Raw genomic sequence first — 21,281 nt, forward strand, 5'->3', positions numbered from 1 at the left:
TATAACGTTGTCATTATGGGGTGTTGTGTGTAGAATTCTGAAGTTAAAAAAACTAATTTAATCAATTTTGGAATAAGGCTGTAACATTAAAAAATGTGGTGCGCTGTGAATACTTTCCAGATACATTCCTAAGTTACCCTACACTTTTAAACAGTAGTGTATTTTTCTGTATTATTTTAATAGTTGTTGATTGTATGTTTACTTTCCAATTAAACACTTAGGGCACCATTTTCAAATTGGTTCTAAGCACAGATTTTCAAGCTGGGCTTGTTTGCTTGTGTAAGGTCAGGATTTACATAACTAAATAGATAAAACAAGAAACAAGATATTTAATGATGTTTGCACATGTGATGCATTGACTTGCATGAGTCAAGTGATACAGCAAGCAGTGTGCCTGAGAATTGTCAACCATCAGCCTCCTGTTTAAATAATTTTAATAAACATCTGCTCATAAAAAGATTATGCTCTAGGTGAAATAATTACACACCAACAAAAAGGGCAGTTAGTTTATCATCAAGATTCAGATATATACCGAAATTAAATGCTATTTACATAAGTTTTTAGAGCACTGTGCTGCTCTTGGTGCTTGCTGCAAATTATGTCCATATGCTGATTAATACTGTACTCAACTAAAAATCAGTTCTTCGACCCCACCAAGAAATTGAGGTACTTTTGAAAATGGGTGTTTATTATGGCCTGCTTTAAAGATAATCTGTTTTCCTGTGTATTCGCCTACTATAATTTCCAACATGGATAACATTATGACATAAATAGATTTTGAAGAACGATTCCAGGGGATTAAAGCAAATGTCTTGCCTCTTGATGGGTATTGACAGGCCAGGGCCCAGTTCCCAGCTGTACAGAAAAATAAGATGTTAGTCCTAGAGGAGAGCAGAAACAGAGTGCATCTAATGGATTATAATGGTGCATGATGGATAGGGTTGCCAGGTATTTTTAAGGCTTTGACCAGGTTTTTCACTTCCCTGAGCGGCACAGGACTAATGTGAAATTGACCAAAAGATTAATAAACGTGCACTTTTGTTTTGGCAGTGGCCATTAAGCTGTCTAGCATGGTGCATGGAGCCACTTAGTCTTTGTGATTATCACATGCAAAGTGACGAGAAGGACATGTGCCATTCATCTGCAGTTGCACATCCATTTTACAAACACATACACATGCACACGCACTTTGATTTAAAATCAGATCTGCAGGATGGATGAACCCTTTATAACCTATTCATCAGTGTGACTGGGTGGCGTGACAGCCAGTCACCAATTCCACTGAAATCCTGTCACTGGTCCCACTTCTGAGAATCATGACAAAACATTAGAGATTGTCATGTCACATCCAACCTTTATACCTATAAAGATGCTCTGATCATTCTAAGATTAGCTCTGGAGTTTTACACTAATTCAAATTAAGGTCCTCTGGTAGAGATGGGTCTCTCGAATGAAAACTGGATGCCTGTCACATGAAAGGCCTCGGATGACGGACCTGCTACGAAACGACACCTTATGTGGCCCCGCGAAGCACTGATGTTTGCAGCTAACTGCCAAATGAGTGCATGAACATGATTACTTCCCGCTGCAGAGCTCAAAGGCATGTCGGATCGGTTCTCTTCTCTCAGCAACGGGGGGGGGGCTGTTAGCACGGCCACCAAACATGATATCTCATCATCTGCTCCTCCTCGTAATTTTTTCAGAATGCGTTCAGACACAACACAAACACAGACGAGTCCAGCTCAAGACAAATTCCTGGCTTCTGTCCCCAGGCCAGTTTACAAAACTGTGTACACAGTAGTTGTGGTTGGGAAAATGCTTAATCATTTTGTACTCCGGCGCTGAACTGCTTCTGCATTTCAGTTCCTTGTCGGTCTCACATGTTATAAATATGCCACCAAACTCACTCCGGGGCAGTGGTGGCCTAGTGTTTAAACCAAACGGTTGCCAAGGGTTCACTGATTTTTATATATTTTTTTTATTTTCATAAGTGAAGTGATTGTCACATGTGATACACAGCAACACAGCACACGGTGCACACACTGAAATTTGTCCTCTGCATTTAACCCATCACCCTGATTGAGCAGTGGGCAGCCATGACAGGCGCCCGGGGAGCAGTGTGTGGGGACAGTGCTTTGCTCAGTGACACCTCAGTGGCACCTTGACGGCAATCTTCTGATTACAGGGCCACTTCCTTAACCGCTAGGCCACCACTGCCCCTAAATGAGTGCTGTCAGAAGTGGGATACTGTGGGGAGACTGTGACCTGAATGCTGATGTCCCTTACCCACACACTGCACCCCAATGCCCACTGATCATGGGTTAAATACAGAGGACATATTTTCGTGCTGTGCTTGCTCTTTCTCAAAATGACAAAATCACTTTCACTTTTATCATTCGCTTCATTGGGGGCAGTGGTTGGGCTAGCGGGTAAGGAAACATACCCATAATCGGTTTGAATCCCACACCACCAAGGTGCAAAGCAAAGTCCCCACACACTGCTCCCCGAGCGCCTGTCGTGGCTGTGCTGCACAGTTTCACAATGACAATGACTTACGTTATTTTTTTCATCCCTGCAGTGTTTTTGCTGGCTGTTGCTCTCTACTGGGAATAATCAAGAACATGGTATTAATATTTTCTATCTTGACCAGTAAGATTTCAGCTGCCACACTTGTCCTTCTGTTCAATTAGATGAACCACATCAGTTCACTGCCAAATCAGAATCGGAAACTAGAGAAACGAACAAAACTAAAACATTCACTTGATCTACATTTTAAAACAAGACTGTTGATCTTCTCAAGATCTCATTTTTGGACTATGTTTGGTACGTACTAACCCCTACTCTTTGGGAACAGCCATCAAGACCTGCTGTGTTTGAGAGCGTTTCTTCTTCCATCACATCACCTTCCTGTTCAGATGTTCAGTGGTCTTCGCTGATCTAAATGTTGTGTCTGATTACAGTTCATTTGTTTCCATGCACCTTCGAGATTAGAAGCAGATGATCATAAGAGGAGAAGTGGAGGATATGAAGGAGCAGCATTACATTCACCGGCCCTTGGCACTTGGTGAAAGTGCACGATTGGCTCTGCAGGTTGTGCTGATGGTTGGGATTATCTTAGGACAGACGCCATGACGGGAAGGCACAGATGGAGCCGGGGCCGAGCCTTCAGGAAGCAGACACACCGCCTACACGCAGTGAGCAATACGCTCTGTACAATGGCACATCGCTCACAAACGCATCCCTGCGAATGTCGCAAGAGAGAGCTGCCATCTGCTTTTATGGATGAAAAAAAAGAGAGAAAATGACCGAAAAATATGGCCTCAAAAAAAAAATATTTAAATTCCACTATTATGCTGTTAATTGTTTGGACTACATAGGATACAACCACATTTCTCATGTTGGACTACACTCCACGCAAAGTTATGTAATCTCTGACCAGCGTGTTAACATGGAGGTTTATGAAACATTACTCATATTAATCTGAATGCAGGATCCAAAATGGTGCTGCTCATGTGGAAGGCTCAGAATCCCTTTCCTGAGCTCATACCCACCAGTCCTCCTCAAGGCCGGACTTCTTGGCTTCTCTTTGGACACTGTGACTTTGGCATCATTGTTGTTGTGTACCGGTGATGCTGGCACAGAGACATCCTGCTGGTGTGAGTCGGCTTGTGACGATGGGGACCCTGGGACGGACGATGCCTCATCAAGAGAAGTGGCTCCCTCTTGGCTTGCCAGAGTTTCTCCGTCCTTCAGAGATGCAGCTGTGCTCCTGGATACCTTCTCAGCCTCATGCTGCTCCTGTCCATCTGAAGCTGGTGTCTCCAGGGGACTGGGGCTCTGCCCTGCCCTAGAACTGTGTATGGAGCTGGGGCTGGAGTGCAGTGACAGGGAGAGCTCCTCAGGCACACTGTGTCCTGAGAGACAAAGACGAACCCTCTCAGGCTCCTGGATGAAGCCCACGAACATGATGCCCTGATCTGCAGCATCCTGGATCTGCTGAAGAAACAGAACAGTAGTGGCCACAATAAAAATCAGAACAATCATATAATAATTCATGTTTTTTGTATTTATATTACACCCATGCAGTATTCTTTCCAAACAGAGGAATGTAAAAGCTTTCAATTTGTTTTCAGGATGCAGTTACCAACACAAATGTTTTGCATGCGTGAATCTTGGAGAAATGGACCCCTTTTGCAACAGCCGCAGAAATGAAACATGAGCGACACCGATCCACTAGCGCTGGGGGTGGGCTTCAGAAATCAGCGGTGCGTCCATTTTATTGTCAGTGCGCATTTTGAAGTCAATATCGGAATTCCTCATCGGGTGAAATTGAAATGTTAACTGTCAAGGAATGCTAATGACGACATCTTCCATTATCGTTCTTTAATAAAATCCAGCCCCAGGCTTCACACGACTATCCCCCCCCCCCCCCCCCCCCCCCCCCCCCCCACCCCCCAAAAAAACAGCCAGTGCGCCATGTGCAGGCTATTCCGTCTAAAATTAAACTGCAGGACAGGCACATTGTTTGCAATTGCTTTGTTTAATACATATTGAGCATTTACGCTTGCAGGCTTCACATTATATTTCCAACAATAAGGAAAATGGAATTGCATAGATAACACATTCCTGTTTTAGTGTGTGTTTGTGTGTGTGTGTATATATGTATATAAATTAAACACACACACACTTTGCTTTTATCATGCTGGACTAACTCATCTTAGTTTCTCCAGGTAGAGCGATTTGCATTTCCAATGGCTCCTCCATAAACAACTTCCTTAGTGACCCCCGGAATGCTGTGGAAACATTCCTACCAGTTTCACCACTGAAACTGATCTTAGATCATGGCCTACAGAACGGTTCTCAGTGTGAGGTGCATTTATTGACTAACTCTTGTGTCCGTGTCAATTATTCACAGTGTTGCTCTTTCCCTTGGCAACAGCATCAAAGATTCAGCGTCGGTGGTCAGACACTCACTTTCTTCACATATCCCTGGATGAGCTCGCTGCTGGGAAACTGCTCAGCTGACAGGCACTCCTCCAGCCTCAGATGACAGGACTCCTGGGTGTCTAGCTGGGACTTTTCCGCGCTGTGAAGAACAACAAACGGCAGCACACACAGTCATATGTAGAACAGAACCTGGGGAACCACACACCCTAGAATAATTCATTCGCTGCTCCTCGAATTCTTACTTGGTGCAACTGGTGAATAAAGTGAATAAAGACGCGGCAGATGGATTTATTCAGCCTCGCAGTTTCTCTCGCAGATTACCACTCAAGCCTGCGGTTGTTGAGCCTGTTTGATGTGCCAGCAACTCCAAATCTCAGAGTCCCAAAAGTAAACAAGCTGGTAAGAGTCGGCTCCTATAATATTGATTAAAACGACAATGCGGTGCTTTTGTAATTACAGTCAAATATTGACAGTCTGTAATACTGAGGGGAGCTGGGCCAACATGCAGCGAGAACCAACACTCTTCATGATAGGCCGTCCAACACGTCCTATCAAAACCAATAAATGCCATGAAGCCAAACAACATACCTGAGTTCTGTAAAATGCATATTTCGGACCTTGCAGTGGGTCTTGCTCAATTGATGTTTACATTTGGGATCGGGCAATAAAAATGATGAATTACTCCACTTCAGCTTCAGGTCATTCAGTTTAAGGCGTTTCATCTGATACACTAAACTAAAAGGACATTGGATTTCACCCCTGACCCCTGACAATGTTGGCACACACCTGCAAATTTTGCCACTCAGTATTTTCTGTCATTTGACTTTAATGGTTCAATAGTATGTGTGGGTATTACTGGGCATTAATGTTTTTGTTACTTTTTTGTAGATGGAGAACATTATAAACACACACACGCAACATCTACATACACATTTGGGTCTTTTCACGGGTTTTCTGGCCTCAGGCATTTCTAAAGTGCATCATCTTAGGTCCCATCTACAGTGACCTTGGGTGGTGACACTGCCCCTCTTCCAGGAACAGAGTCGTGAGGAAGTGTATTTATGGCTTCGCTGCTGGATCAGAACGTCGGAGTGTCTGAACCCCAGGGATGACTAATGTGGGGAATGATTGTTTTCTCTTGGTTTCTCTCAACCGGAAAATGGTTTTATGTCTCAACAGTGCATTTTTTAACTCTGCATACTTTAGGTGTCAGAAATTAATTCTCTACACAAGATCTTTCTCTGCTGCGACCCTGACGCAACTCCAAGCGTCTCTTGCCCCATAAGTCTTCTGTTGAAATAGTCACCCCCTTTCGTGTGTGTGTGTGTGTGTGTGTGTGTGGGTGAGGGTGGGTGTCTTGGAGTCCTGACAGACAGCAGGGATTAAACGTTATCTTGTGCTGCTCGAGCCCCATGGCGCCGTGGCGTCACAGCACAGCAGGGCCCTGAGTCACCCAGCTCCCAGCCAGCAGGCCTCGGTCGAATAATTCACACCTCCGGACCTATCTGCCTCACAAATGCAGCTTCGCGCCACGTCAGCGCACCTGCGACCGGCAAATCAGCGGCCGCACGACTGCAGCTGCGTTGGGCCCATGCTGGTGGCAGCGAGGAGACTCTTCCATTGGTTATCAACAGTACACCTCAGTCCTACTCTTCCATGACGACCATGATCCCTTCACGCTGGGGGATATTTCGGAGGTGCTGTATTTGTGACGTATTGTGACGGTAGGGTGGTAGTAGCCTAGTGGGTAACACACTCGCCTATGAACCGGAAGACCCAGGTTCAAATCCCACTTACTACCATTGTGTCCCTGAGCAAGACACTTAACCCTAAGTTGCTCCAGGGAGACTGTCCCTGTAAATACTGATTGTAAGTCGCTCTGGATAAGGGCGTCTGATAAATGCCATAAATGTAAATGTAAATGTATTGACAGCAGGGGGTTTGAAACACCCAGAATTAAAAACCAGGGTGAGCAAGAGCTGTCAATCATCAAAAAAAAAAAATCTCCTTAAACTTGGATTATAAAAACATTATTAAATTAGATCTTTTGGGTGTCAGAAATAATTACACACCAACAAGAAGCTGGGCTGGGTTGGTTAGTGGACTAGTAAGTTCATCCTCTCCGATATACCGATAACTATCATGCTCTCCGTCTGTAGAGATTTTCATTGAATGTCACAGAGCCATGATAATCCTTCTCTTTGTGCCATACATCAGTCGCCGTGTCGAGCTACAGACTGCATTTGCTGTAAGTGATCTTGCTGAGCAATGGAACTAGTTTCCTGCAGCTTCGCCTCAGAACCACAGCTGGACGTTTCCAGTGGTGCCTGACGGGCTGAGAGCCTGAGAGGCGGCAGCCAGCGTGGCCGCAGGCTCCACTCCCATTCTCACATCAATCACCATGGGGGCCGCGGGTCGGACCAGAGCCACAGGGGTCTTTCCTGTGTGAAGGTGGGCTTGTGTGTGCGAGAAACACAGTGTGTGTGTATACACGTGCGAGGTTGCGTGTCTGTGTTTGAGTCTTTGACAGCATTGCCATGACAACACCTCCGTTCTGATCCGCCGAACCTGTATTTTCCTTCTACTTCTTATTCATCCTTTTTTCCCCCATCTTTCTCAGCTGCATTAATAATGTAGCACATCTTTCTTGATGTCAGCTTATTTACAGACCTATGAATAATTTCATTCAAGCATAGCCCCCCTTTAATAGCATCTGGCCCATGCTGCTCTACATGCGAGCTACAGCACTCTGCAATTATCCAATGATGATGAATAAATCACACAAGCTCCCCGCTGAACTGCCACGGTAACTAAAAGGGAGCATCCCATCACTGACAGCTGACATTTGACACGGAAAAAAAAAGAAAAAAGAAAGAAAGAAAACAAAATGGAGCCATCCATTCGCCGGGGTCCCGTCAACAAAGCGGACGGGTTACGGCGCGCGTCTAACAAATGACATTTGAAATAACAGGGCTTCACAGGTGAAAATCCCCAGTTGACCAGGCACGACCAGACTGCAGTCATGTACTCATTATGCTGCTGCTGCTGCTGCTGCTGCTGCTGTCGGCGCTCCATCCGTGCGAGCTCCGGCAGGGGCTCCACGCCACAATGTCACCTACAGCGCTGTATATTCAACCCACGGCTCCACGGCCCGCCGCTTTAGAATAATGCGGGCTAATGTGGCGGAGAATAGCCGGGATTGGGTCCAGGGGTGTTGTGCGGCTGCTGAATGCAGCCCGTCCAGCTGCCAAGGCCCGGGCTAGTGCCTTCCAGCTGCTGCAGGGGACACTTCTGGGTCCGTTTTGTTGCCAGGGGGAAATGGTGAATGGCTCGGAAAAACAGTGCTTTCATCTGCACTTTCCTCTCTTTCGCCCCTGTTTGATTTCACAGATTGACAGACCGAGCAGGAGAGGAGGAGAAACGCAGCACTTTTTTCCCCTTTTATTTCTGTCTTTTCAGTTTTTTTTTTGTCCCCCTGGGCAGGAGCTGATGCGAGCAACTGTCTCCACGGTGACAGACACCGAGATAAAACAGACAGTCCCCCCCCCCCTTCTTTTGGCCGGAGCCATCAAAGGATGGCAGGCCTTCTCCTCTCTTCCCTGCCCGCCCCCCGCCTCTGTTTCTGCCTCCCTCCCTTTCACACACCAACTGTGATCCTCTTTCCTCCATCACCTCTCTCCTGCCTTACCCCCCCCCTCATCACGTGCATGTATGGGGCTCGGTGTTTCCGTGTCTGGCTACTGTTTGTTGCGTGCGTGCCAGCGTGCGGCACGAGAGCTCCAGTAACCAGACGGCGCGGCGTCTCCGGAGCATACTGTGACATGCTGGGAGGGATACGGCAGCTTAAAGATGGGAACAGTTAGAAAACGCATCCCCATAAAAGCCCCGAACCCCCCCCCACACACACACCCACCCTCAACTAAACCGTTGTGTTTTCACTGCCTGTAAAAATGATGCAGGAGGTGAAAATAAGATGCGGGAGTCAGGAACATAATCTGCAATAAAATGAGGTCCCATGCCTTCATTTGAAAGGAATGTGGAGAGCAGACAGGGGTGTGATTTAAAGCATCTGGTATCAGTTCTCAGACTCCCTCCCCCAAAACAAAAATGTTCTGGTTCTACCACCAGGACAAGATTCTGACCCCTAGATGGACTCTTTCTTTGCTGTCTCTTGAGTGTGAGGATATAATTTCATTCGGTGGTTGTGGAATGAACCCCCTCATGGAAGACCCTGCCCTTCTCGCGCATCAGCTGTCCAGATCCTGCGGGAGACGATGGGGGGTGGGGGGTGACAGTCGCTGTGCTGTCAGCCGGCATTTGGATCTCGTGCCCTTCACTCTCCTTCTGGAGCCATGGTCCATGCCCACACTCACCCGGTGCACTCTGGCTAGTGGCAGGGGGCATGTGTGACTTTGAGCAACTGTGAGTCTGAACTCCAGAAACCAATGAAGTGACTTTCAATAGTTTTGACCTAAATCATACATCTTTTTTTTGGTTTTAATTATTATGTCATTGAAATTAATTTATTACTACAGACACATGACAAGTTTCTTCTCTAAGTTCTCTAAAGTACTTTTGAACATAAGTAAAGTTCCTGTTGTGCAACAAGTAAATTAAACACCTAAAAAAACACCGTATTAAATAGTGAAGCCAGCTTCCCCTCCACCGGTAACTCTACTCTGGAAATGGATGCACAGGTTAACAATATTGCTTTTTTCAGCTGAGGCGCCTTGCCAAACTCAAGTCAGTCCTTTCCAAATGAAATCTGGAAACAGTGATTCACGCTTCAATTATGTCCCATCTTGACTCTTGTAATTCATTGCCTTTTGGGATCAGCCAGACATCTCTAGCTTTGCTTCAATTAGTACAAAATGCAACTGCACGTTTTCTCACTGGTACAAATAGGCGAGATCACATAACCCCGATCTTAGCCTCACCCTGTCTGTTTTATAGTCCGATTAAATTTTTTTTTATTTGAATGGCTTGGCTCCAGCCTATTTTCCTACACTCCACCCCGTTCTCTCAGGTCTTCAGACCAGAGACCATTGTCTGTTCCTCGGTCACATTACAAGCTCAGAGGTGACAGGGCCTTGGCTGTGGCCACTCCTCGTCTATGGAATGACCTACCAGCGCCTGTCTCGGTCAATCACTGCATTTAAAAACTCACTTTCCCCCCCTGGCTTTTAACCCAGTGTGAGGTGGTTCTTATACAGTTTTCTAATGCAGTGTTTTATGTGGTTTTCTCTTTTACTATGTTGTCTTAAATGTGTTCTATTTTATTCGGCCGCTTGTTTAATCCAAATTGCTGCATGTTTTTTTTTTTTAATGAACTTTTTGACCATTTTGGTCCTGTCCCTGGTAATTAAATTTTTAATTTTAATGTACACCACTTTGGTCAGCTTCTTTGTTGTGTTAAAGTGCTTTATAATAAATATGGCACGGTAAGGTATGGTAAATAAGAACTTCCAGCCGTGTTGTACTGTACCTGTCCGCCACTCTGATGAGGACAGTCCTGTAGAGTTGGCGCTGGATTTTGGCAGGCTCAGGACCACACGGATGGACGAATGGGTGAACAGCTGCGAGGGTGAAGCCCTGCTGGTAGAGTTCCAGCAGCTGGGCTGGTAGCTCTCTGACTGAGGAGAGCTGTAAGGTGGAGGTGCCATCTGCAAGGGAAAAGACAGGCAGGACAGTCAGCGCCGTAACGCCTTTATTTTCCGTGGGTACAGAGAGCGAAACAAGCTGGAGCAAGTCAGCTAAGAAGACAAAAGAAATGAGAAAATAATGAGTTGGCGATGGGGCTGTGAAAGAACCAGGATTGCTTTTGGCAATTAGAAAGGTACCAGTGGCTTTCCACCCTGCTCTATGAGTTAACGTCCGTGGATGAAAATCCAATTAAATCTTATTGTTTAGCTTTGGCGTGAGACAAGATCTTTTTATGGAAGGGCTTTGATACCTCCCAGACAGGGTTTATAAGCACACGGTCAGCATGTGAAGTTCAAATTAATGAGGTGCGGCTGCTATAGTGACTGGATATTTGGAGGGGCGGGGGAGGGACAGCCAACTGTCCTCTGAAGCCTCTAAACAGAACGAGAGAGGGGCCGTGGAAACAGCAGACAGAACGTGTCAGCCCTCTTCAAGACTAGCACATCTGTGTGACTGCGCTCCGTATCAAACGCTGCCATATGCTAATGAGGTGAGGCAGCAGGAGAGAGAGGACAACACGGAGAGAAGTGGCAGGGCAGGAGACAGTTTGGCATCAGCTGCCCCTTAGCAGCAGCCACTCCAGGCTTTCCGAGACAAAGGGCCAGACTGTGCAGGCTGCCCCTCGTGTGATCTGTCACATGCGAGCGCGGGGTGGAGAGGCCATCGCTGGGAATACGATGCAGATTTCGGCGTGGCCAGAGGGTGAAAGAAGAAAAGTGATGTCACCGGATTCCAGAGGCCGGGTAATGCAGCAGACAGACAGCATGTGCTTTCTTACAGTTCATCAAAGCCAGTTATCTTCTGTTCAGCTACTGAACCTTTCTGAAGCCTCCTTATTAATACAGCCTATTTCTGAACGGATGGGTCAAGATTGGCTAGTTCTCAAGGCGGGAAGAAAAAAAAAAAGAAATAAAAAAAAGTGAAGTTATTGTCACATGTGATACACAGCAGCACAGCACACGGTGCACACAGTGAAATTTGTCCTCTGCATTTAACCCATCACCCTGAGTGAGCAGTAAGCAGCCATGACAGGCGTCCGGGGAGCAGTGTGTGGGGACGGTGCTTTGCTCAGTGGCACCTCAGTGGCCACCACTGCCCCAAGAGAAGGTTCAACCAAACCTGTCTGTTAAAGAAACTCCTGAACTAACTGCTAATTGAGATTATGTGGTGCTATATTAGGCTAGCCTAGTAGATAAGACACCTATGAACCAGAAGACCACAAAGTTCAAACCCTACAATTCTGAGGGTCTCCAGGGGGGACTGCCCCTATAACTGCTGATTGTAAGTCGCTCTGGATAAGGGCGTCTGCTAAATGCTGTAAATGTAAGAAACAAGAAGCCGGCTGCAAAGTCATATGCACCTATATGCACCTTTGGGACGAGAGGTTAACTAACCACCCAGTCCTTTTTGTGTGTTGTGTAATATTTTTTTTTACCCAGAAGATTAGCTTGAATAATGTTTTACTGTTTTGTCCAAGATTCCATCTCCTTTGCTCCTCCCCCAATCTATTTTCTAAAACCAAAAATTGTAGACAGATAATCTGTGCTTTAATTCAGAATTAGTGGTGAGCTAGTGAATCTGACCCACATGCTACATCATATACATTTATAGTCTCTCAATTATAGCCCAATGTCTTTGATAGCAAAAGATTAAATATTTAATTGCACAATCAAATGGCATAGGTCTCTCAGGGAATGACTGCACAGACATTACTGTATCTATATCGCCTCCATTTTCTCTGAGATAGAAAGAAGTGGTTGTGCAATTTCATACCCATTGAAAAAGGCACACACTAATCCTCACCTTGCAGACTGATGCAGGAGATTTTACCACTACAGCAACCGAACAACAAATCAGGTAATCAGGTCACTTACAGTAGGGGGTGTAGGGGGAACGGGGCAAAATCAGTCTTGATTACAGTCTAAACTCATAGCTCATTCATCTTCACCATGCCATTGTAAAAAGCTGCCTTCAAACAGACAATATTCCATTTTTAGTTGACAAGAAAAAAAAAAAGAGCTTCAAGTCATGGTCAGAGTTAAACTAGTGACTGGAACTGTGGTACGTCCCCCCTGGATTTGTGGACCCTTTTGGTAGAGTTCCTGCAGACAAAGGGTCTCTGATTTGTTGCCAAGCTTTAAATGGAAAATCAAAGCAGTGTGGCGTTTTCTTTTTTCACAAGCCGCTTTCTGGAAAGACGAAAATAGTTCTTATGAGAAGTTGAGTTGACTAGCTGGATGAGCTGCAAGTAATGATGTTGTTGCAATCTTGCTTTGCTGTTTCCAATGGTGGCAGCGAACTGTAGATTAAGCAGCGATATAAGATCTAACAGCTCAAAATGCAAATGGAACAAAAGTAACTGCAGTCATTTGTAAAAGGAACCAAATGGATATCATCAGCTGCCACTGGCAATGCTGCTAAAAATCATTTGGAAGTAGATCAATTTGTGTGTAAAACACACAGGCTGATTCAGGGGAGAAGAGCCCAGGTCTGTGGCTTCCGGGCACAAATCCAGAGGTCTGATGTGAAAGAGCTTCAAAAACGTCTCACTGTGGGCCTGTCTCACGTTGGCTAAAAATAGTCCCAAATTTCCCAATCAGATTCAATCCACTCTCGACACAAAACACGAATTCCCCGAGATTACAGCAATAAGGGAAGAAAAATAGGCCACAGATACAAAAGGCAAGAAAACCATTCCTCCTCTGTCTGTCCGTCTGTCTATTTAAGTATTATTAACCCTGGTCTATTTGATTTTTCCCCTTCTTTCAGTGCACAAACACTGTCTCTCCCCCAGGGCAGCGTGCTGTGTTTGTCGTTCCCCGAGTCGATGGATATTAACTCAACTGGAGCCCTTGCTCACTCTATGCTCTTTCACATTAGGATGAATAAATAAGGAACGGTTTTCATTACGATCCTCTGGGAAAACACCCATGGGGCACTGCTTAAGTTGGCTTTAATCGCTGTGAGAACTCCCCCAGAAACTTGAACTAAAGACCTTTCTGTGGTAGCTAGCAGATGCATTTCCTCACAGTCCCACATAATGCATTTAGTCTCACTGCACAGCACACGTATTAAAGTCGGGTTTGCAAGAATAAAACACATCCCTGCGATGTATGCCCTTCTCCCACCTCTTAAACCATTCTAAGGTATTTGTCCTCATCTTTGTCTGTTTTCTCTAAAACAAGACATGTGAAGAAGGAACTGCAAATTAGAGACTTTCTTGCATTTCACTCTATTATAATAAGAACAGCCAGCAATGGCATTTATTCCTATTCTGGAGAGGTAAAGCTATGCTAAAGTGTCACAGAAATTGGCTTTTAATTTTCTGCTCAGGCAACGACTGCATTAATTCAACAGTTGTGACAGGGTTCCTTAGATGGCGGGAGTAAATCTTCATCAATTTAACTCATATTGGATTAGTCAGTGGGGCTTTTAGGTGGTTTGTGAGGAGTGGGGTCCTGACATGTGCCATACCTGCTTTCAACATTCAGTCTGCTGAGAGGCTCTTTTCATGAGTCCACATGGTTAAAAATAAATGAGTAAATATGAAATTGATAAGCAGGGCCATAAGAGCTCTGGGCTGAAGCCACTCTCTGCAGTGCACACAGTTCATTTGATGAACTGCGGGAACCTTGAGAGACAAGAGGGATATGTACTGTATAAATGACTGTAATGCATATCTATGTGTTTGGAGAAAGGGCTACTGACATGTTTAATGGTCAACATTGCCCCTGATAATAGAGTGTTACATACATTCATAGCAGACACATTAATGTCCTCTCCACTGCCAGACAGAAAATGGACAAACATGGACGTCTCATTTAGGTTGGCCATGAAAGCACAGCATTCACTGCCTGGCTGTTCTTTATGCTGAGTGATCCATAGACAAGAAACCAGAGGATGAAAATCAGACCACAGAATAGCTCCTGTCACACCTTCCTAAGAAGATAGATCCATTCATTTATCCATCCATCCATCCATCTCTGGCAGCTGTACGTGTGAAGGGAAACTTCCTCAGTGGCTGCTCTGTCATTAGCTGCCATAGTTCACTGTAGACCTGGAGCCCTGGGGCTCATGCTTGAGTGTTAATTACCAGGCTAATGACTCTCTGAGAGCAGACCCCGCCGCTGCACTGGGTCCAGCGGCTCCTCTCACCTCTCCTCACATCAGCAGCGCTGCCCTGAGAACGCCAGGGGTCCAGTGATGAACACTTCTGCTGTCATTGCAGACACTGATGAGGGGCTGTAATTATAACCTCTATTAATTCACTTGGGGAGAGATCAGGGACGTCATGAGATATACTTCTGCGCGTGTCACATACATTGGTTACAGAATGATTTCCAATTATTTGCAGCACTGTGGAATAAAATGGGGAATTTGATGACCTTTGTAGCATGAAAGGTGTATTCATGGCCATGAAAGTCAATTGCAAGTCAAATGAAATAATTAGTGTGAAACCCGAATACTGATCCGCCTAAATATGGCATGACTGACATCTGCCAGTCACTCGGCTTTTGCCTCCTATAGGACTCAAAAATGATTTACGGCAAAACCTCCTCCCAATCAATGACCTTTCATTCCATTAAAAATGAAAAGAGAGTCTATTAATAATCCACTAATAATCCAATTATTAGTAGCCTTTGATTTAGCAACATGTATGCAGGGGATGATTGAACGTCCTTCAGATAATGTAATTACTTTCTGTCCAACACAAGACGAATACATGAATAACTTACATATGAGTATGTCTAAGGAATGGGAAACATGCAGTCCACAAAACAAGCATAGGGTTAAGAGCTGGGCAATAAACTGAATTTATCCAAATTTTTGATTCGAGACAACATGTCAAATGAAATCTATGGTCAAGAAAACTGACAGGGCAGTGCATGCCTTGTTGGCAAGTCTAATGTCAAAGACATCCTCATAAAAACAAATCTGCATAAAAACAAATCTGTATATTAAAGAAAAAAAAAAAACCCTTTTCATTGGTGTGTAATTATGAACCTGCTTTTGACCAACGGGTTCTTTTTATGTAAAACCTGCCTTTGACGTTACACTAGCGAACAAGCCCCATGTTTAGTTCCCATAGTCCCGGTTTGGAAACAGTTCCCAGTTTCCTGTAGATGAAAAAAAATAATGATATAGGAATCTTAAAGCTGATGTAGGTTGAAAAAAAGAAACAGATCGTTTTGGTTAGGCCAGCACAGCCCTAGTGTGACCTTTCACTATGTTGAGCATGTGGTGACGACAGTGACAATAACGTACTCAGCACAGAGGTCACCATGGCAGAACACCCAGTGTGTGGCCCCAAACTCTTGAAAGCCAAGTATGTTTCAGTCCAAGGTTTACATGGCCATGTTTAACCAAGAAACAAGTCGCAATAAACATGGTCACAAGCCTAATGGAGGCCAGCAGCTGTTACTTCTCAATGCACAGAACCAGCTGAGATGCCTGAGGAGCCTAAACTCGATCTGGTGAAGTAAGGGCTGGGGCTCAAGACCAATGCTTTCCCAAATACGGATACAAACAGTTTCTTTGAAATGAGATTTACTGCGATATAATGATCGGTTGCAGCCAGGACAGAGAGCGCCACCAGTGCAGCTAATTTGCTATGCAGGTATTATAAATAGCAAAGCCTTTTTAGCATTCGGCCTCCATGTTCCTGATTTGTTTGACAGGAATTCTCGAGCGCTTCTTTAGCCAGCGTGTCAGCTGACAGCACTGTTGCCTAGAGACAGCACTTGAGAGACAAGCAGAGTTAAATGAGGGGCTTGTTCATCAATGCAATGCTGGGTCCATTGATGAGCTTCTGGAGATAGAGGGCTATCACTGCTCCTTTGTCGGAAACTTAGTTGATCCATTTGCGCCCATCAGCTACCGTTAATGTCCTGTCAGTCTCTGTGAAGCTCAGTGCCACACCATTACATGATGGTATCTGATAGACAAGACAGTCCATCTGCACTCTACTGCAGTACATGCTTCTAACTGGGCACTTTCATACAATCTGAGTATTGCACTTTTTGTTTTTAGATGCATATTTGACACAGAGAAGAAGTTTGCGCACGTCCACGTTGATGGGTGTAGGTTTAATTCATCTACAATGAAGAGGTAGCATATGTGACAGCAGTCTGGCTCCTCCCATTTTAAACTCTGTTTATTAAAAAAAGATTGAGTCAAGTTTGACAGAAATACTTACACATAAATAAGATAGTTAGTTTTTTCTTCCTGAAGCTCTTTCTTATTCTATTTATTTATGTGACACTAGTAAACAAACTATTGGTGCACTAAGTGTCAGTTAGTATAAAATAGTATACAGAGAATGGGCTACATTGCTAATTTTTTTTTTTTTAATTTCATGGTCTTCATGGACAAAACCTCCCCTGAAAAGTGAACGTTTATCGTTCTCCAAACACTCACCAGTCCAAATGAACAGACCGCTCCCCTTTCTCAATGCGAATTAATTTCATGCATGTCTTGCCCTAAATTTAATAACCACAGCTACTCTCCTTGAGAGATAAGGCTAAAACCTTTAAAAGACCAGCAGAGTAATTGGTGGACGAGAAGTCTGCAGAGACATCATCATTCGCAGCTGCTGTTCCTGTACGTGAACAACGTTGAAAAGGCAATTCCGCCACCCATCAGTTTCAATGTAATACATGTGCATCCCAATGCTTCAATGCTGGATTTACTCCTGTTCCGTTGGTGTTTTAGCGTGTGTAAATCTGGCCATCGTGAAATGATCAGCAATCAAATCAGATTTGCCAGTGCGTCAGACTCCGACTCCTGTAGGGCCCCAGGCCTCCTCAGTTTCGCGTCTTCTGTACCCTAACACAAATCACCTAACTCATCAGCTCCTCGCTGGGCCGCTCATGAGTTAAATCAGACACGGTGGGGCAGGAAAATGACTAGACCTGTTGGCGTGGAGGGAGAGGCTAGAAAACATGGACTCCTAAACAAAGTGTTTAACGGCGTTGTCAGCTTGGGCAGATTGGAATTTTTATATATCTTAACAAAATCTGCTTGTTGAGAAGGGGTATCCCATTTCTCATTTTGAAATGTCGCAGCAGCAATTAAAAACTTGTTTCTTTCATCCGTGAAATGAAATAAATAGAGAACATCACTTTGTTGGCATGTGTCTAAACGGCACTCCGTTTTTCTGTGTCACACGTACGTTTTGTTTTGCTGTAAGGTCCTTCAGGTTGAAAGTAGAGCTTCATGAAGTACAGGCTCTTCCTCAACATTTTTAAATTAAATTTCTTTAAAAAAAAAAATCACTATTTGTATTTTTACAGATTTGGATTGGATTTGGATTCAGTTCCTTGAGATTCTATCCCACTGTGTCGAGGTACAGCATGCTTTTCCTCCTCTGGGATCTGTACTTTAAACACTGAATGTTGGGCCTGGTGTAATTATAACCAGAGAGCATGTGCTTCAGCAGCATAGTTCTTTAACTCTACAAACAGCCACATGGCTCTTTTAAACAGCCCTCGGGCTCCTTGGTAATTATCTTAAATATTTACGAGGAACAAAAAAAAACCCCTTAAACTAGCTGACAACTTGCAGGAAGTTGACTATGTCGCTGACGTAACTCTCGCAAGATGAAGCATGCGATTTTTTTTTGCCTTCTTCACACCTTCAGCAACCTTCTCATTCGCATGCGTGGGACGCAGATGCTGAAGTGAACGCTAGAGCCGTTGGTGGGGGAAAGGGGGGAACTTGTGAAAAACTTGTGAAAAAATTCTGATCTGGTGCCTGCAGAGATAAGCAGGAAGGGGCTCTGACTGGAAATACCCCCCCCCAACACACACACACACACACACACACACACATCCACACTAACCTATGAAGCAATGATTAACATTAACCTCTACCATTACAACTGCCTCACAAGCAAACCATCCCTCAGCGCTACACGCGGTGAGGTGATCTCGAGAGAATAATAGACAGGGTGCCACGATTACCAGGGTGATCCGTGAGGAATAATCTGTATTTGACGTGCTGCGAGCTTTGCTGATTTGGGTAGCGTTTTGTTGTGTCGTAGGAAGCGCATCAGCAATATGAAGCGTGGGTCACTGAACTGTGCTCCGCTTCCATTGGATGAATCCCTGTGCTCAGCACAGCCTTGTTCTTTTGTATACTGCCTGGCATTGTTTTGGTCACTCTGATGCCACTGTCACTACATCAGATGAAACAATGGTGCAGAATATGTTTGTGAATTCACAGGATGTTAGAGCACAATGTGTGTTGCTGTCCTTCTGATCACATTTGATCAAACTTAAATTAGCTTGAAATAACACAAAGTAAACATTAAGAATAAGCAAGGGTTCAAATAAAAAAACAAGAAACTAAATTCACAGCAGTGGTTCTGAAGCCTTTCTTTTGGTTCATCTAGTAAGTGTAAGAATTTTACAATAAGTGATCTCTTGATTTTAACTCTAAATAACTTGCCTTATAACAAAACTGTTGCTGGCTATATAAAATATGATTCTTTTGTTGATGCAAATATCCCATTATTAAAAAGGTACCTTTGACAGAAACCTTAATGCCACAGCGCCACTCGATATAACAACCTGGAAGAAAGGGGGTACATTTACATATTCAGACAGGGGAGACATTGGTTTATAGAATTGTGAAATTAAAGAGAAAGTTCATTTAAAATTCATTTTGTGAGCTTTGTAGAACCCCTGACGATGGAGCCTGTGGCAATTGCCCACCTTGGCCTAATATAGTAACACTGCCCCTGCTGGTGTCACAATCACTTAACGCTGCTCCTCTGACCACTGAAGAAGCCTGACAGAGGAGCCCGCAGAATATCAAGTGTGTGACAGACCCATTACGATGGTAAAGACCAGGTGAAAGAACAACTCCGTCAAATCTCTCTCACAATTACATGCATAATAATGATTTTCTACTGGAGTAGGGTAAGAACAATCCACAGGGGGAATACTTAACCTTAAAAGTGGACTCATCAGCATCTTGACATTACACCCCTGATCATGTTGACTTGAGATGTCAGAATGAAAATGAGTGCAAATGAAAATGGAGGGAAAAGGAAACGTTGTTGCTAAATTTAAAAGACACCGCATGGGGCGGCTTTGGCATGAGTAAAAAAACGGAAACTGTTAGAGTGCCACCGATCAACACCTATACTAAAAAGGAAATTAACCCATGCAGCATGCTATTTCCTCATGTCAATCATTTCAGCAGTGGGAATCACACAGAACAACAGGTGGTGGATTGTCATGGAAACCACTGTAAGATGACGGGCACGGACGTGGACTCCATGGAAACAATAAGGATCATCTCATACAGTCCTTAACAAAGCGAAGCAGCTACAGCAAGTCATGTTCTAACAACTGCTGCTTTTTGGATGAGAGGAAAATCTGTAAATTTTCTTATTTTCACATCTCAACACATAAAATGCTGCAATTGATGACAGCTAATGACCGAGGAGCTCAGTCAGGGACGTTGACATGACGTTCTAACATGGTCTGTAGGTTTTCATATTTTAGGATTAATAATACTACTACACTGTGTGTTATGGTGTAACATATTGCAAAATCAAACATAACAATGATGTAACATGAAATTGTCTATTTCTAAATGAACGGTGTACACAAATAATGTACATTTCAAATCTGATCTGGTGACCTCATGAATTTAGTCATTTAATGATTAATAATGTAATATGTAGCTGTTATAAATGACCTCTGCTGAAAATGATCAGTTGGTAATATTTGTTTAGCCCTGATTCAAAGAAGAATACAGTATTAAAATATGTCCAATACTGTGTGGTTTCCCCACCACTAGTACAGATGGCATTAACCATCAAAAGTGCCACAGAGAACACAGATATATGACAGTGTCGCCGGCAGGAAATGAGGTCATTGGCAATAACGCTACCGCTGCCAGGATCTACAGCGGCCCATTGGTCCGTACTCGATGGGGAATAACACCATGAACATTTTTTTTTTAGATCGCATTTCCACCCAGGCAACACAAACGGGGCGGCAACGCGAGGGGCTGCGTGACGCCTCACTCTAGCGGCGGGAGCACAGGGCCGAGATGTAAAACAGCGGCGGGTAATTACAGAGCCCCGGGGCCGGGACCTCTGAGACGCACCAGTCGCCGCACCGGCAGCTTTTATCTCCTGACTGCAGCAGAACTCGGTGACGGCGGAGAATATTTACCCTCCCGGGGGAAGATGGAGGGAATGTTTCGCCTGTGAGGGTGTGTGTGTGTGTGTGTGTGTGTTTCATGCGTTTCCTCATTTACATGTACTACAAATCTCTTGCACCAGCACAGATACAGGAGAGGCGGCGACAGGAAGGAAGTGAGCAGAGATGGGCTTCCTGTTGACGGCGCCTTCTGGACGGGTGTGGCGAAACTGTTAGCTAGTTAGTACAGAGTTGCAGATGAATAAAACAACCGGCGTTAAGCCGTGGCTGCCTGAATGATGCAAAAATGGCATCAAGACCGGCAACAATGGTGAGCCTCAAACAAGAGGCTGCTGCAAAGCTCCTTTTTGATGTGAACAAGCTAACCGGTTTTTCTGAACCTTCATTTAAAACGATGACAAGGGGTGTCCAAATGAACGTGTTCATCATAATGAGTGAATCTGGAATGCAATT

The 21,281-nt window shown here is 44.5% G+C and overlaps 1 protein-coding gene across 3 annotated transcripts in view; it reads right to left on the minus strand.

Moving 5' to 3' along the window:
* Positions 1–21,281, minus strand: part of rftn1b (raftlin, lipid raft linker 1b) — a 45,855-nt gene that overhangs the window by 17,079 nt on the left and 7,495 nt on the right. For 2 of the 3 annotated variants that reach the window (XM_028981033.1, XM_028981034.1), the window contains 3 exons: positions 10,433–10,610; positions 4,975–5,086; positions 3,552–3,996 (listed from right to left, as the gene is read on the minus strand). In XM_028981033.1, coding sequence (XP_028836866.1) covers positions 3,552–3,996; positions 4,975–5,086; positions 10,433–10,610 — 735 coding nt within the window. The remainder of the gene's footprint in view (positions 1–3,551; positions 3,997–4,974; positions 5,087–10,432; positions 10,611–21,281) is intronic. The other variant, XM_028981035.1, reaches the window with a different exon arrangement.

The sequence above is a fragment of the Denticeps clupeoides genome, chromosome 5 (assembly GCF_900700375.1).
Source record: "Denticeps clupeoides chromosome 5, fDenClu1.1, whole genome shotgun sequence".
In the NCBI taxonomy this organism is placed as follows: domain Eukaryota; kingdom Metazoa; phylum Chordata; class Actinopteri; order Clupeiformes; family Denticipitidae; genus Denticeps; species Denticeps clupeoides.